The sequence below is a fragment of the Ipomoea nil genome, unplaced genomic scaffold (genome assembly GCF_001879475.1).
Source record: "Ipomoea nil cultivar Tokyo-kokei standard unplaced genomic scaffold, Asagao_1.1 scaffold0480, whole genome shotgun sequence".
Classification (NCBI taxonomy): Eukaryota; Viridiplantae; Streptophyta; class Magnoliopsida; order Solanales; family Convolvulaceae; genus Ipomoea; species Ipomoea nil.
The window spans coordinates 3,144,002-3,165,437 of NW_017616908.1; the positions used below are offsets into that span (position 1 = coordinate 3,144,002).

A 21,436-nucleotide genomic window follows, 5' to 3' on the forward strand; every position below is an offset into this window, starting at 1 on the left:
CGGGTACATGAGTGGTGATGTGATGGGATTTGTTCCCCGTGATTTGTTTGACTCGGTATTTGGTCTTTTGACTTCCCGATGTTCTTTTGTGGAACTATTTGAGTGTCTTCTTGATGTTTCGTATGTCTAGAACTATATGGTAGGTATCCATGTAGGACTTTGGTGTCTTGAATCGTGCTAAGTGTTCAACATTGTGTTTCGTTGGACCGTGAAGTGTCTTGTGTGTTCTTCGGAACTATCTTGAGTTTCCCCGTTGGTAAGCATGCTAGTTTGTCGTCTTAATGCTAGCGTGTGTGTTGTTTGTACCTTCCGTTTGGTTTATGATAACTTGTGTTATTCATCGTTGATGTTGTTGGGCTGTGACCCATTCCTTGATTGATTATGTTTCATACCTTCGTTGTGATCTGTCCGGAAACAGAATTCTCCAGTCCAGATTGCAAGCAGCGCGGTCCAGGCGGGCAGCTTTGAACGATGACAGAGACAAGCCTCTAAACCAAGAGAACTTGGGGCCGGAATACCCAAGATCAATCAATCCTTCCTTGAAGAGCCAATCCTTAAAGCATGCGCACCTATAAGAAGCAAGGTTAGATCAATTAGATACTTCATCCTTGCAAGTAACCGCGTTGAAGTCACTTGCTGAAAGCCATGCGCCCTGCAGATTTAGCGCATCATGTGAGAGGCAAGAAAATAAATCGTTTCTAAGGGAATGGTCAGGGATGCCATAAACCACTGAGAATTTCCACAAAAGTGAGTCTGAATCAACAATATCTAGCAAAATAAACTGAGGGTGGGTGTGCAAGATTGTAACCGAAATGGTACTTTTCCATAACACCCATATACCCCCATAGAAGCCAACGACCTCAACTCTACACCATTCATCAAAGCCTAAATCAAAACAAATGTCGTTAGCACGACTCCCAGAAACTCTGGGTTCTATGAGGCAAGTAATGACTGGCTTGTGTTCACGGAGGTACTGTTTGAGAGTGCGACGAAACGAACGTGACGTTGCTCCCTAGCAGTTCCACACTAGAACATTCATCCTAAACCAATAGGAGATAGAGAGGCCCCAGTGAGCCTAGAGTGATCCAAATTCGTGCTAAGATGACTATCTTTGCCACCCTTCTCGATCATGGCCTCTTTAGGAGTGACACAATCAAAGAAGTCCATCCTTTCATTCATCGGGGTATTCAACAAAGGTGAGTTAAGGGCAGTGGGTGAGAGAATTCCAGGGTTCTTTGGCCGGTGATTCACTGTGGTAGATGTTACCACCCTCTCTCTGGTCGACCCTCTCACCACCGTGTGATCCTCTTCCGCAGCCGCTCTTCGTAGGGTAGCCAATCTACCCCCTCTCCCTCTTGTATTCCTAACGTGGCGAGTCTAGATTTGCTGTGGCCGCTTCAAAGGTGACATGGGGAGTCTGACGTTCTCTAGTGATTTATAGCCAGGAGTTGGCATGGCTAAGGATTCCCCTTGCAGCCTCTCGCAAAAGTTGAAAACCGCAGCTTGGTCCTCAGCCAAACCTTCATCCTCAAGATCCTTCAGGGGACTAAACCGAGAATTAAGCTGGGGGCTATTGAGAAGAGGATGATCATTGTCACCCATGGGAATACTCTGAGTGTCATTCCGAGCAGCCTTCTGGTCGTCCTTCTTTGGTGGCCTTCGATCCCTGCACTTCACGATCATCCAGGGTCCAAACTTCTCTTGCATGTGAGCTCTAGTTGCGGCTGGTTTCTTGGTCTGGATTGGTTCTTGCGGAGGTCCCATAGGCTGGTCTTTATCCTTGTCAAGATCCATCGTGGATGAGACCTCCAAGCTGGTTTTGCACCCTTCTTGCCCGCAGAGACCAGCTCTGTGACCATACAACCCACATTTAAAACAGCTCAAATGGATGCCCTGGTATTCCACAGGGTAGCATTCCTCCTCCGCTTCAAATTTGGCCAGTAATGGCTTGGATAAATCGACTTCCACACAAATCCTAGCGAATTTTCCCGTAGTAGCCAAGCCTGTGGTGATATCAACTTTGATGGCCCGACCAATATTGTTTCCAATTCGCATCAAAATTAGTTCATCAAAGTACTCGATCGGGATCATGGGCAGTCTTACCCATACCAGGATCTTCTCAACAGAGTCGGTGAGCGGGTTGAACTTAGGTCTCCATTCCTGAACAAGAAGATAATGGTCCAGTATCATCCAAGGACCCCAAACCTTACCGCATCATAGTCGTTCTGAGATTCAAACCTTGCTAGGTAGTAGTCTTGGTCAAGATCAATAAGTTCCAAATGCGCATCTGGTTTCCATAAGGTTAGAAGGCGCCAGGATAGGTAGTCGTAGCCCACCGTCCTTCCGAGTAGCTTGATGATAAGCATCCGACGCCATGGCCGCCTAATCCTTTCTTTATCCTCTTTGGTAATCTTGATTCTAGGGCAGTCTAGATTTGCAGGTTCATCCGACTCCTCATCTTCTGATGCGATTTCCTCAGGTAAGTCTAAATTCTTGAAGTGCGTGTTGTTAATCAAGCTAGCCTTGTAATTAACGGTGGCCGGAGTCGCTGATGAAGTGGGTTGGGGCGTTTCCGGCACAACTTCAGGCAAGGAGTCTCTAGCCAGAAGTTGCTCCGGGAGCTCAGCACGTGTTGCCCTTGGGGGCTCGTGAATGTCCGGCGGCCTATCGCTGGTTTCCGGTGTTTCAGCCGTAGAAAGCATTTCGCTCTTCAGAATCTTGGAGCGTCAAGAAGACTAGTTTTTACTTAAATATCCTCTCATTTATGATAAATATTAAAATTTCAAAATTTTGACGCGCAGGTTTTTAATGCAAAGGCATTTGGAGGTTTATAGGTGGCGGTGGATGTACCTGTGTTGTTTCATTATTTTGCATGGCATCAACTCCTCAAAGTATATATAAATGGTGCATTTTATTAGACACAATTTAATTGATCAACTAGTTTTGTTTAAAAAAATTAAAACTTTATTAATAACAGTTCTAAGGTGTAGAGTTCAATTTTTTTTTTTTTTAAATGAAGTATAAAAATTAAGAGCATTTCTATCAGTGGAGTTTTTGCTCAGTTTTTTAGAATAGCAATGGTGATATGAAGGAGAGAGGGAGAAGAGAGGGAAGGAAATGGGTCTTTAGAGGATGTGTGATTTTTGGACTAAACATGTGGAGCCCGCATGGAGAAAACGTTTGCGCCTTGTTCGCGATTTCAGTGCAACTTGTTGGCCCTTTTAAGCTTATGTTTTTGTTTTTATTTTTTCCACTGACCATTGATTTTTTATTTTTTTTTTTGATGACAGAATGTTAGAATTAATCTTCCAAATCTCCACCCCAATAATAACATTCACTATGTAATATATTACTATTATATTAATTATTTTTTTGCATTTGATTATTATATAATTTTTATTTTGAAAATTACGTATCACAACTCATCACAAGCATGGAAGACAAGAAACTGCTAAATACTTGAATTTAATCCAATTTGTATTGTGAAAAAATTAATTAATTAATTAATTATAAGCAGACATAATCAGGTTAGTTGGCAACTTTTCTTAATTCGAATGTTGTCGTCATACAATTTTCAGGGTGAAAAGGTTGCTGATATATATGTAGATGGAATCCAATACACCGTTCACACAACAGTATAACTCATAATATATATTATTCTAACTCATAATATATATTATTCTAACTCATAAAATTTAACGACGTTATTTTGGACCGTGGTTCACAGAGCTGTGTGGACTGTAATTTTGCCGAAAGAATCATGCAGTATAATAATCCGGAATTAATTAGTAAATATTTTATTTGGTTCATTAAGCTCGATGTAAGTAAGTTCAATCCATAGGCCAATAATCTTGCTTAGCGTTATCATGTCTTCATGTGAATGAACAAGAATGCTAATCAAATTTGTTTTTTACTAATTAACCATTTTCACATGCCAACAAATATTTACAGTCCACATATATAACGACTACCGATAGAGACATTTAACGTTGAAAATTCAACAAAATAATCCTCTAGATGAATTTGGATTTTGCAATTTGTAATAATTCTTGGTGGATTAATCTGTACTCCTTATCTATCAAGTTTCGTTGATTTTTAACTTTAAATTCAGTAATGTTTGGTTCATAAAATTAATTAGAAATACAAATATATATATATATATATATATATATATATATATATATATATATATATATAATAGTGTGTCTTTCGCAAAAAATAACCGTACTTCAAAATTAAGTTCATTTTGTATTGCACAACTATTATGGAGAATAAAACTTTTTATGGGAAAATGTTATTTTACCTTCCTGATTTTTATTATATTTCCAAAATTTCCTCTCATTAGATGGCTTTCATTCATTCGGTGTAAATAAATTGATTGATTTCACCATTAATTTAAAAAGAGCAAATACCAATTTTGATCCTACAAGTATTAGCCAAATGATAGTTTGGATTCACATGTTTAATTTCTACCAATTTTCATCCACAACTATTGTTTTAGTGCCAAAATTCATCATGTCGATCACACATCCGTTTAAGACATGTCAAAATATGAAATTATTAAGGATATTTTTGTCTTTTTCAAATTAAGATTTCAATTTAAACATGAATAAATGGATTTAAGTCGTAATATCGATCCCAATTTGCAATTCTCCTCCTCAAATTAAGGTAGGATGAGAAGGAGAACTGCGAATTGGGACCGATCTTAGGGCTTAAATTCCTTTATTCATGCTCGAATTGAAATCTTAAGTTGAAAAAGACGAAAATATTCTTCAAAGTTTTTAATTTCGACATGTCTTAAACGGAGCAGCTACCAACGAGATGAATTTTGGCACTAAAATAATAGTTGTGGATGAAATTTTGTATTAAAACAATAGTCGTGGATAAAAGTTGGTAGAAATTAAACATGTGGATCAAAACTATCATTTTGTTAATACTCGTGGGACTAAAATTCGTATTTGCTCAATTTAAAAATAAATGTAGCTACTAATCAGATGATGACATCTTAGGATGGAAATTGGAAAGTTTTTTGAAAAATACATAACGGATTTTTGTAACATTGCTCTTCTTTATATATTTGTTATTTCAAACTTTAACCGTTAACTGAAGTTTTGAAATTCATTTAACCATTAAACGAACTGAAAAAGTTCGATTAAAAAATGGTTAATCAAACTTTGTCGGTTTGGTTGGTTAACCAAAAATTCTCCTGGTCGATTAACAAAAAATTCTCCGAAGTTTGCACACCCCTAAGATGGGAAGGCAATAGCTAGAGTGTGGAACTCAAAACGTTAATTAAGATATTACCAGTAATTTTATTTTCGTAGGAGGTGGTCCGTCGTCCCCTCCTCTCACGTGTGAAGAGGTGGTCTGTTCCCTCTATTGCAATAAATTACGTAAAATTCCCGTTCCTGACTAATTTTTACTCGTTTATAAAGGGGAGAGGGCTTACCCGGCCCCTCAATCGTACCCTAAGGGGGCACGAGATCCGACCTCGCGTACCAACCCCGACGAAAGAGCCCAAGCGCCTAGTCTCAAACGACTCAGGTGGAGCGACTATTGCACACTAAAGGGGCACGAGGTCCGACCTCGCATACCAACCCCGACGGAAGAGCCTAGTCTCAAACAACTCAGGTGGAGCAACTATCACACCCTAAGGGGCACGAGGTCTGACCTCGCGTACCAATCCCGACGGAGAGTTTTGGCTTGAGGACGCACTTGGCCAAACGCAAAAAAAAAAAAAAAAAAAAAAAAAAAAAAAAAAAAAAAGGCGCCCGGCTTTGAGCCGAGGCCAAGGTCGGCAAGGCCTCGACAGAGAGAGGTGAGCTGGGGCAGCGGTGGACCTCAGCTCAAGAGGTCAGTCAGGGGTCAGCAGAGGACCCTGACTTACGATGCCATTACCGACCTCCACCGCCGCACCAGTATCTTGATGGGGCATCAGCGAAAGGACTGCAGGGTCTATTACTCAAATCACAAAACATGTGAAGGAAAAGTCCATTATTAACATCATAGCAAAACGCGACGCAAAAGTTGTCATCCAACTATGACATAAGCGACGAAAAAAGGGCAGGAATAAATATCCCAAGTCTATGCTCGAAAACATAAAAACATAGAAACAAGCAAAGATAAATAAGACCAAGTCTACTCGTTCAGGTCCGGCGCAGCGACAGGTTACAGCTGTAACACCCCATATTTTCAAGACATTTAAAACTTATATAATAAAGGTAATATCTCATTACATTCCAGAGTATGTCACAAGCGTACGGGGTGCTATGCCACACCTGGGCTAGAGAACCCAGATGCACAGGCTGTCTAACTAATATCCACTGAAATACAATGCATAATATGACACGCAGGCCGAAAGGGAAGCTAATCTACTTCTACATTCCAGTTCTAGCGCGCTCCAGTGCTCTAGTCCTCTGTGCCTGAAAGCCAAATATATCTGTTCAGCGAGAGATGCTGGTAACCCACTCCAACGCGTTGAAATACAATACATATAGCAATATATATAGATATACGAAAACCATTTTGAGCATGAAGATATATTCTACGAACTCTAGCTTTAAAACCGGGAATGACTCGATAGATAATGTCAGGCACAAGCAACAGTTATAACAGTCATAAGCAGTTCATAATAGATAAGGCAATTAAGGCAAAGCATAAGCAGTAATCATAACCCATCATAAACAATCCCCAATATGAAACCCATGGTCACATCCCAAGGCACTCATAGTCATAACTCGTCCATATCGCAACACATAATGCACATTGTTGGCGCCACAGGACCAATCGCATGCCCATACATGAGGGTCAGCGCATATAGCTCTGACACGACCCCGCAGCACCATGCCCCGTATCGCAACACGGGGAGGTCGATCGCAACCGACCGATGAACCGCAGCTCATCATAATGTTTGATCGCAACCAAACAGTGGACCGCAGCCCAAGAGAGTGTCATCTGACCGCAGCCAGGATAAAGGACGAACCGCAGCTCGTATAGAAACGTTTGATCGCAACCAAACGGTGGACCGCAGCCCAAGAGAATGTCATCTGACCGCAGCCCAAGAGAATGTCATCTGACCACAGCCAGGAATACCAATCTGACCGCAGCCAGCTTCTGAACCGTAGCTCAGGATAACCAATCCGATCGCAACCGAATTGGGGTAGCACACACACATAACACATAGCAAGAACATGCAACCCACGTTACACATTGGGAAGGGGGATAAAGCGTATAACAAACCTATGCGTGATCCATCACATACTAAGAATAGTCCTAAGGGGTCCATACTTCCTTCACCTAGGTCAACGGGATACCAATTCAACTAGCATGCGATATAACAGACTCACAAACCTACGAACGGTACCCGAAACATCAAACTAGACATAGGCACGACAAACGGGGTCCGTTGGGACACCACGGGGATCGGGGAAACATCAAACGGGGAAGCCGGGGTCCCGGGTGGGGTGAGATTCCAGCGGGTAGCCGGTGGGTGGGGGCCACCCGCCGGCTGCCCGCCGGAGTTACTGTTCCGGGCAGCGGGTCGCCGGCGGGCAGCTGTCCGCCCGCCGGCTGCCCGCTGCCGGGAACACTGTTACGGCAGTGGGTAGGTGGCGGGTCCCCTACCCCCCACTGACTCCTTTTATCATGTTTACGTCTCGGGAACCATCGTGGAACCCGAAACCATGCTTAGACACTTTGCAACGTAATTAACGACAACACGTAGGCGATTAACGGATCAAATACGAGAAACGAACGACACATAACCTATCATGCTTTTCTCAACATAATCAACACCCAAACATGCGATTTCTCCACCCGATAATTCAAGAATAATATCATTCGATACAACCTAGGGTTCTAATCACTTTTATATCAACAAGAATACGATTCGTCTTCTAATTGCAAGATTCTGTAAGAATAATACATAAACATCAAGAATACCAACTAATCATCAAGAGCACCATAATTATCAAGAACAACACATAATCATCAAGAATCCCAATTAATTATCAAGAACCTCATATTTATCAAGAACTCCCAATATCAAGATTATCAAGATTCCTCATGGAATCATTATATCAACATCAGCAATAATCATCATAAATCGTCATTTACAACAATATGGGGGAAACCCTAAGGGGAAACCATAACTATGAAAATAAGTTTTGTTGAGACATGAGTTACCTCTTAGCCTTAATTAATTCCTTGGCTATGAAGGATCTTTCTTTAAGCTTTCTTGATTTCTTGATTTCTCCTAGGGGAATTCTTGGAGCTCTTTGGGTGGTGAGAGATTATTGTGGTGGGGATTCTAAATGCCTTCCAAGTTCTCTATTTATATGCTATGGGGTTTAATCCTCCTAGGATTAGGTATTGGGCTTTAGGGATGGGGTCCACGGACTATGGTGGGCCTTTTTCCCAACTTAATCATAATAAATTATTCTTTCTCATGGGTTATAGATTAATTAATTAATTGGTCTTAGGGGCCGTAACACGGGGTGTTACAACAGCTCTGCCGACGGCGCAACGGCAGTGGTCGCCCCCCAACGGCAGCAAGGTGGGTGAAACAGCTCTCGAAGGGGAAACCATAGCCACCAGTTCGTCAGCATGATCAAAGGGGTGACAAAGAGAAGGACACGACAGCGGCAGTGTCCGCCCTATCCGCAGGCGTCTCCGGCTCGGGGTTCTCCATCTTGGCCAGCAGCTCCAGGATCTCCGGATCGAATGTATCGCCCTTCTGGCGTAGGGTGGTGTAGATGCCTTGCTGCATCTCATACCTTCCCAACTGGTAGGACACGACAATCTCATTCGCCATCATCTCCTTCCCAGCGTCACTAGCAAACCAGGAGGCGACTATCTCATTAATGTGCTCACAAACATACGCCTCGGCATATCCTGAACGAACAAGATAGATCTCTTATAGGCGGGGATGACGCGTGCAAGCTCTTCAGCATGTCTCTTCCTCTCCACCTCCAAAGTCTTCTGAAGCTTGTTAGCTCGTCTAGTCTCAGCCTCTAAGACCTTGCTCACCACGCGGGCACGCCTCTGCTCGTCTTCAACACGGGCCACGGAGGAGGCAGCCTAATCCTGCGGGAAATGCCAAGACACCGTCAAAACGGGGTGAATGGGGAAGTTAAAGAGAAACAAAGATCAAAAGGAAAAGAATATACCTCGAGGGAAGCCTGAAAAGTTCAAAGCGCATCACCAACATCGACGGGCAGGTAACGCGTGGACGAAACAGGCGGAGGCGAGGGAGGCACGGACGGCGGCGGAAGAGGTCGGTAGGACTGTGATCTAGTCTCCGCAGGCGACGGACGGCTGGGCTCAGCCAGGGGAACCTGGGGATGCGAGACGACCCTCTGTCTCTTCACCGCATGAGCGCGCTCCACAGCACGTTCAAGGCGCTCACGGAACGAGGCCATACCAGGAGATCTCACTGCAATAAAAACAAACTTGGGTTAACATGTGGGTGATATAAATAGTTGGTGGTCCAGCAGAGAAGAAAGAAGAGACCTCTAGAGGAGGCGCGAGAAGGACAAACAATGGACCGGGAAGAGGGCTAGGCAAAGACCTCGGTCGATGACCCCGAGGAATCGCTCAAATCAATCAAGGGGTGTGCGTCGGACCTGGATACACGTAAGAAGCGGGGGCGAATATGCGGCGGCAGCTGAGCGCCCGATGTGAATCCCAAACTTTGCATGTTCTCCTCGGTAATCATATCTCCGATGACGATCTCACCCAGCTCACCCCGAAAGGCGTGGATGTCCCGAGCCAAGGGGGCTGTCTGGACGGGGATCCTGCGCCGCACGAAGCGATTGTTCCAAGAGAGGAACGGGCGAGGAGAGCCAACAGAGATAAAGACGAAGTGGGGCTTCCAGTCCCTGTTGGTCTGATTGATGTCATGGAACACATTCATGTGTGCCTGAGCCGCAATAGCCACGAAACCCTTGCTCGCGAAGCCCGAGGACGAAGTAACTTGAAAAAGACTTTGGAAGAGGTCTATATAGGGTCTCACATTAATGGTGTGGCATCGGAGAAGAAAAGCAAGGGGCATGTAATGGGCATTGGGGACTAATTGCCCCGGACCTACACCGTAATGGTTTAGAAAAGGCACAACCAAGGGGTGAATGGGGAAGCGAAAACCAAGGTATAGGGATTGCACGTGGACCCCAAAGAAATGAGGCTCAGGGGCGCTGTAACGTTCCCTGCCGGGGAAGGTAGGCGAACCTCGACAACCGAGCCCGCATAGCCCTTGGCATCCTCGAACTCTTGTGAGGAGGTCAATGCCAAAGTTGAATAGGGAACCGGTGTTTCTAAAGGGGTGTACATGGCAGGGTCCTCAAACAGGGCAGAGTTGGGGTCGTCCATAAGAAGGGGATGGGCATCTAAAAAAACCTCCGCAGAAGGGGGGTGCATAGCAAAGGGAGAAGGGGTGTCGTTAGTATCGTGCAAGGGGAGAACTCCGGTGTCTACGGAGTCCAAAAAATCGTCCAAAGAACCAGAGGAAAAGTACACGCACAATATAAACCAACAAAATAAAAAAGGAGTAAAGGGGGGTGTGTTCGGCCTATGGAACGAAAAAGCAAAAAGAAGGGGTGGGGGGTGAATGGGGTGTGTTCGGCCTAGGCAGAAAAAAAATAAAATAAAAATTTTCGGGCATCATGCAAAAAGGGGAAAAGATGGACGAAAGAATTACTATGCTCGAGCTAGGGGCTCGGAAATGGGTCGACTCGAGGTCATCGTAGCAGCTCAACAGTGCGCGGGTGGCAACTTGCGTGAGCTCCCCGACTTGCGTGGGCTCGGAAAGGGGTCGACTCGAGGTCGTCGTAGCAGCTCAACAATGCGCAGGTGGCAACTTGCGTGGGCTCCCCGACTTGCATGGGTGTAGGGGTGGGTGAGGAAAAGAGAAGAAGAATGGTATGTGGTGGTGAAAATGAAGGGAGAATGAGTGTTTATATAGATGGTGGAAGGATAGGATGGGGAGAGAGAAGGGGGGAATTCAAAATTCAAAAGGGAAAAAAAGGGGAAAAAAGAGAGAAGGGGTGATGGGGGGTGGGGGATCGTGGAAAGTTGATAGATGTGATGGATTTAAGTTTAGAAGTATTTATGGAGAAGATAAATGAGACTATTGGGATTTTAATATTCTGCATTTGAGCCCTATCAAATGAAGGAGTCGTGTTCACGATAGAATTCCAACCTTATCGCGATGGGAGTGTTTTCGTACGCGCACCAACGAGCCTCGAACGCGGACGCTAAGGGGTCGGCATTTTCACAGGTTGACCGGATCATCTACTCCCCTTCGTTGACGATCACTCGCAACTCTTCTGGGTTGGGGACTGATGATGCTGTGACGAGAGGCCTCAGCACGAGGCCTCGGCAGGGGACCTCGGCCGCGTTGCTCGATCTCCAAACCAAGCGCGGTCAAAGCGGGAGATAAACATTCCCCGAATTTAGATGGGCAATTGGGAGGTCCATGACTTGTATAAAAAGCCCCTCCTTTGTCCAATTAAGACATCTTCACTACTATTGTCCTAATCAAACGCTGTAATAGCCTATTAGCAACCTTTAATACAACACACAATCCCCACGACCTTACGATATCGTTTTGTCCATTTTATCTATCGTCATCATATATACGTTCGTTATCGGGTTTACTAGTTCGGGCTATCCCGAGTTAATTAAATCCATCCATTATTATTATAATAATAATAATAATAACACTAGCACTGCCACAACATCAACATCAACAATTCATTAACTTAATCACATGCATCATCTCGCCATTAACAGAACATTATCTCATCTAATTACCATCAACAAAATCATCTCATCATTATCCACTAACCATCTCCTCAATTTTAAAGTACTATAAAGTGAAATTTCTTGATAAAGCCATTAAGAACACAGACGAAGGCAAAACTCACCTAAGCTCAAATAATGAATATGAATCTGCGAGCAGTCCAAGAAGTCTGTGATGATGGAACGGAAAGTTGTGGACAATAGCGATTTGGGGATAGATGATGGATGGATCTATATATTGTTTGATCTAGAGGGAGAGTTACGAAAGAGGATGAATTTGGGTGGGATTGAGAAAAGAGGGAGTGATTAGAGCTTTTCTACAGAGCGCAGAGGCGGTGTTGATAGAGAAGGGAGAATGAGCGAGAGTATGAGATGGACGGAGATAGGGCTGTAAAAAGAGTTAATTCTAGCAAAGGTCCTCCGACTATTGTGATTTTCCACTTTTAATTCTCGTCTTTTAATTTGGACGAATTAAACTCTTAACTATTAGAATCGTTACATCATTAGTCCTTCTGTGAAATCAAAGTTAGTTAGACGTTCAAATCAGGGATAAAAGAGTCATCTCACGTTCTTGAATCTTTTCTTTTACAGTGGCGGTGGTTTTGCGCGATCATAACCAGGCATCAACCTTCAGTTTCCTTTTTCCGGTCTCCCACGTCGGTAATGTCGTAATGAGCTGGAAATCAAGGTTGAAGAAGCTTGAAGTTGCACACAAGCTTCCCTCTCGGCCCTTCAACCTCAATTTCTTTTGCCTTCACCTTGATCTTCACCCGTCCAGGATGCTCATCGTCTCTGAGGAAAGTATCGTCTTCATGCTTTCTCTTTGTCTTCTCTCCTCTCCCACACTCTCTCTCTCTCTCTCTCTCAGACTCAGAGTCAGCACATATCGTCTTCATGTTCTTGAATCTTGAACACAAGTTGTTTGATTGAATGACGCAATTGAAAGTGTCTAAGAAATGTGGTTTAATTGTTATGCGAACGTATCAACTGGGAGAGTTTGGATATGATATGCATGAACCAGATAGATCAAGCATTGAACAATGGAGAACTCACGGCCATCAGAGAAAAATCATGGAATCAACTATATATCGTCGTCATCTGACCAGAGAATTTAGTTCCAGATACAGGTCACATGCATTTTCCGACTGCATCTTCGGCTAATAGGCATAGCCCTTCCCAGAACGTCAGGCAACCAGAAACTACTTCATTAGAGAAGAATGCTTTGTCATCAGTACAGTTGATAGAACTCAACCATACCAGCTACACACCAGAAGATGTATGGCTGCAAACACACCAGCTACACATGAGATTCAAATGCCATTTATGTGTTGTAGTTCGTCGATCTCTGAATACAAGAACAGTGAAACATAACAAAAAGCAAAGATAAAATCACTTCTCCTATTTAACAATGCCATGAACACTTGTACTCTACTCCTACTGCCACCTACACCTGCGTAGAAAGATTTTGGCAAATAGCATTTTCCTAATTTGGTCAGCAACGACTTCTTCCTCCATCATATCATCAGTTGGTTCATGGATGGGGGGAGGGGGGAGGGGGGTCATTGGGGTGCTCTAAGGCTTCCAGTACTGCTGCGAGCGTACGGGAAGAAAGCAATGGCGGTTCCTCTTCATGGACGGTGTAGCGGACAATCTCAGCTCCCCCTTTCGAACCTCTCACAATTGTGTGTTCCTGCTCTGCCGCTGCTTATCTGCTCTGAGTTCTCGGCCTAATTGTATTGGGTTTCTCCGATGAATTCTCTCCTTTAATGCGGCTTGTCTCTCATTTTTGCATGCCTTTGTCGGTGGCTCTCTTCCAGAATGGGGGCATTATCTCTAGCTTTAGAAGAAGAAATATGTGCACTGGCGTTTGAACCCATTGTTTTTTTCCGGCGTTTGGACTCAGATTTTAGGACCTAATTGGGCATTTACTCACACTTCTGGTGATAGTGGTCTTCAATCTTGCAGTCGGAATCCTGCCACACGTTGACAATTTTGCCCACATCGTTGGATTCTTGACAGGTTTCCTTATTGGCTTTGTCTTGCTGCCCCGGTCTCAGCCAGAATCTTCCAGCCGAGATTTGTGTTTACTTCCCTCTGAGAATTTATGATCAGTGCGATCCTCTGTCTGGGTGATTTTACTGTGTTTTTCAAGCACAACAGCAAAAAAAAAAATGACCTAATTGGTCAAAGAGAACATGAACCACACCATGGCTACAAAATCAGACTTTGCCCAGCCAAAGGACACCTAGCATATAAAATGACTCTTTTATCCCTGATTTAAGCGTCTAACTAACGTTGATTTAACAGAAGGACTAATGATGGAACGATTCTAATAGTCAAGGGTTTAATTCGTCCAAATTAAAAGACGAGGACTAAATGTGGAAAATCACAATAGTCGGAGGACCTTTACTGGAATTAACTCGCTGTAAAAATGGGGGAGAGATTAATAGTAGCCTTTATATATCTAGGGTTTTGGGTCTCAAAAATTTATATTATATAATTTGGGCTAAGGTTTGGGTTAAGAAATTGAACTAGCATTATTTTGGATAGGGATGGCAACAGGGCGAGGGCGGGAAATGGGGTCCCCATCCCTGTCCCCGAAATATTCCCCATTCCTTGGCCCGCCTCGTTTCTCAGCAAGGATGGAGAATTATTCCTCATTCTCGACTTGCGGAAATTTTTTGAGGATGGAGAATTTCCGTCTCGTTTTTTATTTATGCATATTGAAAAAAAATATTTAAAAAAAAAAGATTAATATTATCAAAAATTATATTGTTAAGCCTTTGAATCTTTATTCCTTAATCAAAACTTCATATTGTTGAGACTAATACAAACATTATGCATTACAAACATTATGACTATGAACATGGCAAACAGTATGGCTATGAACCATTACAAACATGGCAAACAGTATGCTTACAAACATTATACTAAAGTCTAAACAGAATTACAAACTTAACCAATAGTATGCATTACAAAGAACCATTAAACAATAAACACTATACAATAAGTCCTATTTTAATATGTAAATTTACCTTCAGAGACTCGAAGTTCATTTAATAATTGAAATCCAGCCATGGCAGCATTACAGCATAACTGAACCATTACAGTAAATTTGGCAGCATAATTGAAATTCTTAATATTATTAATTATATATAATATTATTATTAGCCTGGGATTCGGGGATCGGGGATCGGGGTCGGGGTTGGGGCGGGGAATGCCCTCCCCGTCCCCGGCGGGGGTTGGGAAATTCCCCCATCCCCGCCCCTGTTCCCTGATATAAATTCCCGAACTCGTACCCGTCGAGACGGGGGTCGGTTTTCCCTGCTAGGGGCGGGTTCAATTGTCATCCCTAATTTTGGGTTTAAACAAAATTATTTGGACTCAAGACATTTTAGATTTGTAAAATGATATTGACGGGCTAACTCAGATAGATTTTGGATAACAAAATCAGAGGCTATAAAATAATTTATTTGAACATTGAAGCAAAATAATTTAATTTAAAAATATTTGGGTTTAAATATTTAAAATTGAAAAATAGATTTTGTTATTGAGAATAGTTTATTAAAATAAGTTATTTTAAAATATCGGGGGTGTCACAGGGAGTCTGGTCCATGTAAAGACACCCCTTAACACAACAATCGTTATACCGTGTACCAGGGCGCACATAGTACTGTGCGCCTCGCGCCTCCCAAAACGACGTTGTTTTGTTAAGTTAAAAAAAAAAAATCATTGTTTCAAATGCACATAAACTCATAACAGAATACATATAAACTCATAACAGAGTACACATAATCTAACATAATACATAATACACATAAACTCATAACACAATACACATAAACTTTTAACTGAATACACATAATGGGTTTGGTTAGCATAATACACATAAACTCTTAACTGAATACACATAAATTCATAACACAATACACATAAATTTTTAACTGAATACACATAATGAGGTTTGGTCTGTTCGGATGGACGGAGTGACATCAGAATGAAACGCACGCATTTTGTGCCTGGACGCATATTGCTATGTGCGCTGTGGTGCACGATATAAATTGCCTTAAGACAAGATCTCCTCTCTGGTTAGGTGGCTTGATTTTCTCTTTCCTGCTGGTGTGCCTAGGGGTGTTCATTCGGTTAACCGTTCGGTTAATCGAACCGTTTTAACCGAATCGAATTAACCGATTTTTTTTTTGTCTTAACCGTTAACCGAACCGAAATTTGATCTACCGAATTAACCGAACCGAACTTTTTTTCGGTTAATCGGTCGGTTAACCGATTAACCGAAATTTTTAACCCTAAAATTGAAAATCCTAAAAATAACTCCTAAAATAATAAATTCAATTAAAATAAAATAGATATCATAATAAATTCATATCAAAACATACAAAAATAATACCATAAGTCCATAATCCATTCGACTATTTGGGATTTTAGTACATATTATATATTTATATTTAATATTTAATATATATATATATATATATATATATATTCCAAAATTCGGTTAATCGACACTTTCGAACCGAATTAACCGTTAACCGAATTTTGGGAAAACCTTTAACCATTCTCCGAACCGAAATATTTCGGTTAAAAAACGGTTAACCGAATTACGTCGGTTCGGTCGGTTAACCGAAATTTCTCCGAAATTTGCACACCCCTAGGTGTGCCTGGGTTCGAGCTCTGTGTGGTAACACATTTAAAGTTATTTTATTCTATTTATTTATTAGTTCTTTAATTCTTTATTATTTTGGCTGCCATTTTGGACTAATATTTTAAACGATGTACATATTCTTGGAGCGTTATGTTGTGCAACAGTGTGCACCACTGTTGCACAATGCATGGTGGACACTGTTGCAAAAACGACGTTCGACTTAAAAAAAAAATCAGAATTGCATAACTACACATCCATAACTTCATAACTATAAGTCCAGAATTGCATAACTACACATCCATAACTTCATAACTATACATTCAGAATTGCATAACTACACATTCATAACTTTATAACTATAAATCTAGAATTGCATAACTACACATCCATAACTTCATAACTATACATTCAGAATTGCATAACTACACATCCACAAATTCATAACTATAAATCCAGAGTTGCATAACGACACATCCATAACTTCATAACTATAAATTCAGAATTGCATAACAACACATCCATAACTTCACAACTATAAATCCAGAATTGCATAACTACACATCCATAATTTCATAACTATAAATTCAGAATGTGAAATTATAAAATTATGAACATATGTTTACATAACTAACGACAATCGAAAATGATTTTTTTATTTAAGTAAAATGACGTCGTTTTTGTATCCGTGTGCACCATGCAGCATAATTTGTCCCTATTCTTCTGGGTCTCACACCTTGAGTAATAAAATTACTATTTTTATACCCTTTTTATATTTTTGTACCCAATTTATAATAGACCCAATCATCAAATATAATATACACTTTTTACTTATCATAGAAAATTTAAATCAAAAGAAATACGGAGTATTTAAATTTCCTTCCAAATATATCGTCCGCATTGGCAAAGGGAAATGCAGTGCAGTGAGGACTGATGAGGATGAAACAGACGATGGAGTGGGCGCTGATTAGGAGAGGAATTCTCAGCAATACACTGCACAAACCTCCTCCTCAGGTACCTCTTCATCCAAACGCTTCTCTTGAATTTCACCCGCTTCAAATTTCAACCCATTTATACGATTCCTCATCTGGGTCATCTTCAAGTTGCTATTTTAAGCCCGACCCAGACCACAAACAGCACTCTTTGAGCAATTCTACAATTGGGTCGTGTTTTACATTTGCATCGTCTTTGAATTGCTCTTCAGTATACCCTTTTTTAACCAAGAAAGATAGGAATTATTCTACTGTTGGAGCTCTAACTTGTAATGGTAACCTTGGGAAAGGGGAAATAGACTGCCGCAAAGAACTAGATTCGGAAATTAAAGGTTCGTATCATCCAAACTTTCTTACAAAAATCATTGATATAATTGTAAGAAATGAGGATGATATGGAGTGCAAGTTGAATTTGATTGCTTCAGGTCTTCTAGTGAAATCCCAAGTTGCTCTTAAATGGGCTACTGAGATTTTTCGTGTTTTGAATGTAAAAGGGGTATCTGGACTGCGGTTTTTTAGATGGTTGAGAAGTATGTCTCCTGAGATTAAGAGAAGTAGTATCTTTTGTAGTATGATTATTGATAATTGTGGGTGGTTAGATGATTATGAAACCATGGCTGCTTTGTTGATTGAGTTTCGGACCGAAAATGTTTGCCTCGCTAGAAGGGCGTTTCAGTTCATACCTGTATTTGGTTCGAATGACGCCCTGTTAACTGAATCTGTACAGAGAGTGATTGGTGTACTAAGTGAGGCCGGGGGATCATGTTATGCTTCGGGTATCCATGAATTGGTTGAGATGTTTTGTTCGTTCGACAAGTTTGAAATGGCGAAGTTCGTTATAGAAATATCGGAGGGAAAGGCGTCGTGCTATGACGTTTTGGTTAATGAAATGTGTAGGAGAGGTCGTCTTCGAGAAGCACTTGGCATTATCCGTGGGATGGTAGAATTGGGGGTTAGATGTGATGCCAAATCGTACAACTACCTGCTTAGCAGCTTGTGTAAGATCGATAAGATGGATGAAGCGTTTAGGGTGCTCGAAGAAATGAAAGGAAATGGAGTTCTTCCGAACCTCCAAACCTATGAACTCTTCATCCACTCGTTTTGTAGCCACGAGAAGTTGAGGCGTGTATACCAATTGTTCGATCAGATGGTGGCCGAGGGTCTTAAGCCACAGACCAAAACTCACGCCGCGTTTGTGAAGGCTTGTTTCAGCTCAGAAAGATACGACGAGGCCTACAAGTATGTCGTGGATTCAAGTGAAAAGTATTACAACTCGAGCAACACAGTTTACAGCTTGATTGCAAGCCTTCATATGAAAAAAGGGGACTTTGGCACTGCTCTAAAGATCATAATCGAAATGATGGAGAAAGACCTTAAACCGAACTATGCAGTTTATAAGAGGATACTGAGGTGGTTATTGGATCACGGCAGGACAGATATAGCTAGTGATCTAAAGAGCAGATATGCTGTGTTCAAACTGGAATGCCCCCTAAATGTGAACAGAAATGACTATGGATAATAAATACTCTTCTGTTTTCTTTTTCACTTTTTTCAGGTCATGTCCAAGCTTTGTATGTAGAATTTAGCAATTAACTGCTCAAAATATTAGGCACAGAGATCCCGAATGAGTGAGACTTTTCAACGAGAACCTGCAGCTGTTATAGCAAGTAGCAGTAAGCTTCTTAGGCAAATTTTACTGTGGTCCACATAGCTGTATAAAAGTCTTTTTCTTCCTTTTTCTCTTTCCTTTCTCATTGAATTGCAATTCATATGGATGAGGGTATGAATTGCAATTTAACAAAATGAGGGAATTACAATTCGGCACTGTTATTTGGGTGGCGTGGCCAAAGAATTATACTGTAACTGAATTGCAACTACATCCAACCAAATAGTCCAGTAATCAGGCCCGGTCCTATCATCGCCATGGAACCGTGTTCACCATTCATGGTGAACACGGTTCCAACGGTGTTAGTACACCGTTATCTTTTTTTTTTTTTTTTTTTCTTAATTAATTGCGTGACTTTTCTTCTTTATTTTCACATTTTGCGGTTTCACTTTAATTTGAGGTGAACAAAGATTTCGGACATTCATAAATTATGAATTCATGCCTGCACATTCACTTTGGAACCATACCTACACATTCCCGTCCGAAATCACGGACATTCATAAATTATGAATCCATGCCTGCACATTCACTTTGGAACCATGCCTGCACATTCACTTTGGAACCATGCCTACACATTCACTTTGGAACCATGAGATTATGAATTTTCTGTTATAAGATTATGAATTTTCTGTTATGAGATTATGAATTTTCAGTTGTGAGATTATGAATTTTCAGTTGTGAGATTATGAATTTTCTGTTATGCGATTATGAATTTTTTGTTATGAGATTATGAATTTTCATTACATTCATAATTTCGGACATTCATAAATTATGAATTCATGCCTGCACATTCACTTTGGAACCATGCCTACATATTCCCGTCCAAAATCACGGACATTCATAAATTATGAATCCATGCCTGCACATTCACTTTGGAACCATGCATACACATTCACTTTGGAACCATGCATACACATTCACTTTGGAACCATGAGATTATGAATTTTCTGTTATAAGATTATGAATTTTCTGTTATGAGATTATGAATTTTCAGTTGTGAGATTATAAATTTTCTGTTATGCGATTATGAATTTTCTGTTATGAGATTATGAATTTTCATAAAATTCATAATCTCATAACAGAAAATTCATAATTTGATCAAACGCGCGCCGTTAACTCCACATCTGCGAATTTTATTTTATTTTTGCCTAAAAACGACGTCGTTTTGCCTTGTGTTCACCATTCTCGGTGAACACGATTCCATGACATAATTTGCGTATCATTCTTTAGGCCCGGGGCATAAGAACAAAAATGGGCCCTATATGAAATTAATATATATTTTTTATAACTAAAATTTAAATTAAACAAGAAAGCAATACTAATGTCAAATAACTTAAATAAGATTCACAAGTTTTTAACAATTTTACATACACATACATGAAAATAATTATAGATGCATTCCTAAACCTAAAATAATCAATCACCGCATCAGTGTTTTCATAAATAAAGAATTATAGTTTATAGAAATGAATAAATAATTTAAAACCAAATGTACTTATAGACAATCACATTATTATTATAATAAATAATAAAATAATTATTAATAAAATTTATAATAAAAAAAACTTACAAATAAGAGCATAGCAAAAAATCATAATTATTGAGAACAATAAATCAAAACATTCAAATGTGACAAAATATATTTATAATAAAATATGAAATATAATTAATTGGATAAAATAGTTCGAATAAAAAACATGTAATAAATCACACATCGTATATATTGGCAGTAATAGCAATGCAAATCTTGTTATTTTGCTTTCCTGACCTCTTCTTAGTATCTTTTCTTAACAACTTACGATAAAAGAAGATCAAATCTGAGATGTATGACCTAAATATTTAATTCACAATTTCAAATAAAAAAATAGTACATCTCAATCCAAGGCAGGCAGGGTGCCCTGGCGCCCTGGCTCGCTGGCTGGTGGACGGAGGCATGGAGGCAAGCAGGGAGGCTGGGAGACGTGTGACATGTGGTTGGCGGAGGCTGATTGTCATGGATGGAGTACATATGGATGGTACAGGTGAGGCCGAAGACAGTATAAAAGGGGGAGAGATGGCCTGGTCTGCTTAGGACACACGCAGGAGAACGAAGAGATACTAATAAGAGCTCAAGAGGGATCATTAACTCATCGGGGAAATTTTTGGGCGTGAGATTCGAAATAGGGAAATTCCCGAACTGGGATACCAATCAGGGAAAGTGTCTTTCCCTTAGGCGAGTTTGATGTTTTGTAATTTCGCCTAAGTATTTGGCAACATACACATTCACGTATTTACAAAGTTATATACCGTATTAATTTAGTAATTGTGTATAATAATGCCGTATTA

General features: G+C 40.9%; 1 protein-coding gene and 1 long non-coding RNA gene across 2 annotated transcripts; one reads left to right on the forward strand and one right to left on the reverse strand.

Annotated features, from left to right (window-relative positions):
- Nucleotides 1-8,640: 8,640 nt before the first annotated feature.
- Nucleotides 8,641-9,712, reverse strand: LOC109173439. The gene is made up of 3 exons (XR_002052912.1): nt 9,511-9,712; nt 9,168-9,433; nt 8,641-9,084 (listed from the first exon to the last, which is right to left on the reverse strand). It is a non-coding gene; the product is annotated as an uncharacterized LOC109173439 (long non-coding RNA).
- A 7,610-nt stretch (nt 9,713-17,322) lies between these two features.
- On the forward strand, nt 17,323-19,118 carry LOC109173341 (pentatricopeptide repeat-containing protein At5g55840-like). The gene has a single exon (XM_019322580.1). The coding sequence runs from the start codon at nt 17,387-17,389 to the stop codon at nt 18,962-18,964; it is 1,578 nt and encodes a 525-aa protein (XP_019178125.1). The 5' UTR covers nt 17,323-17,386; the 3' UTR covers nt 18,965-19,118.
- Nucleotides 19,119-21,436: the final 2,318 nt, after the last annotated feature.

Bases quoted from the DNA above. Each gene is read 5' to 3' on its own strand.
- LOC109173341 (XM_019322580.1), top strand. From the start codon at position 17,387: ATGAGGATGAAACAGACGATGGAGTGGGCGCTGATTAGGAGAGGAATT.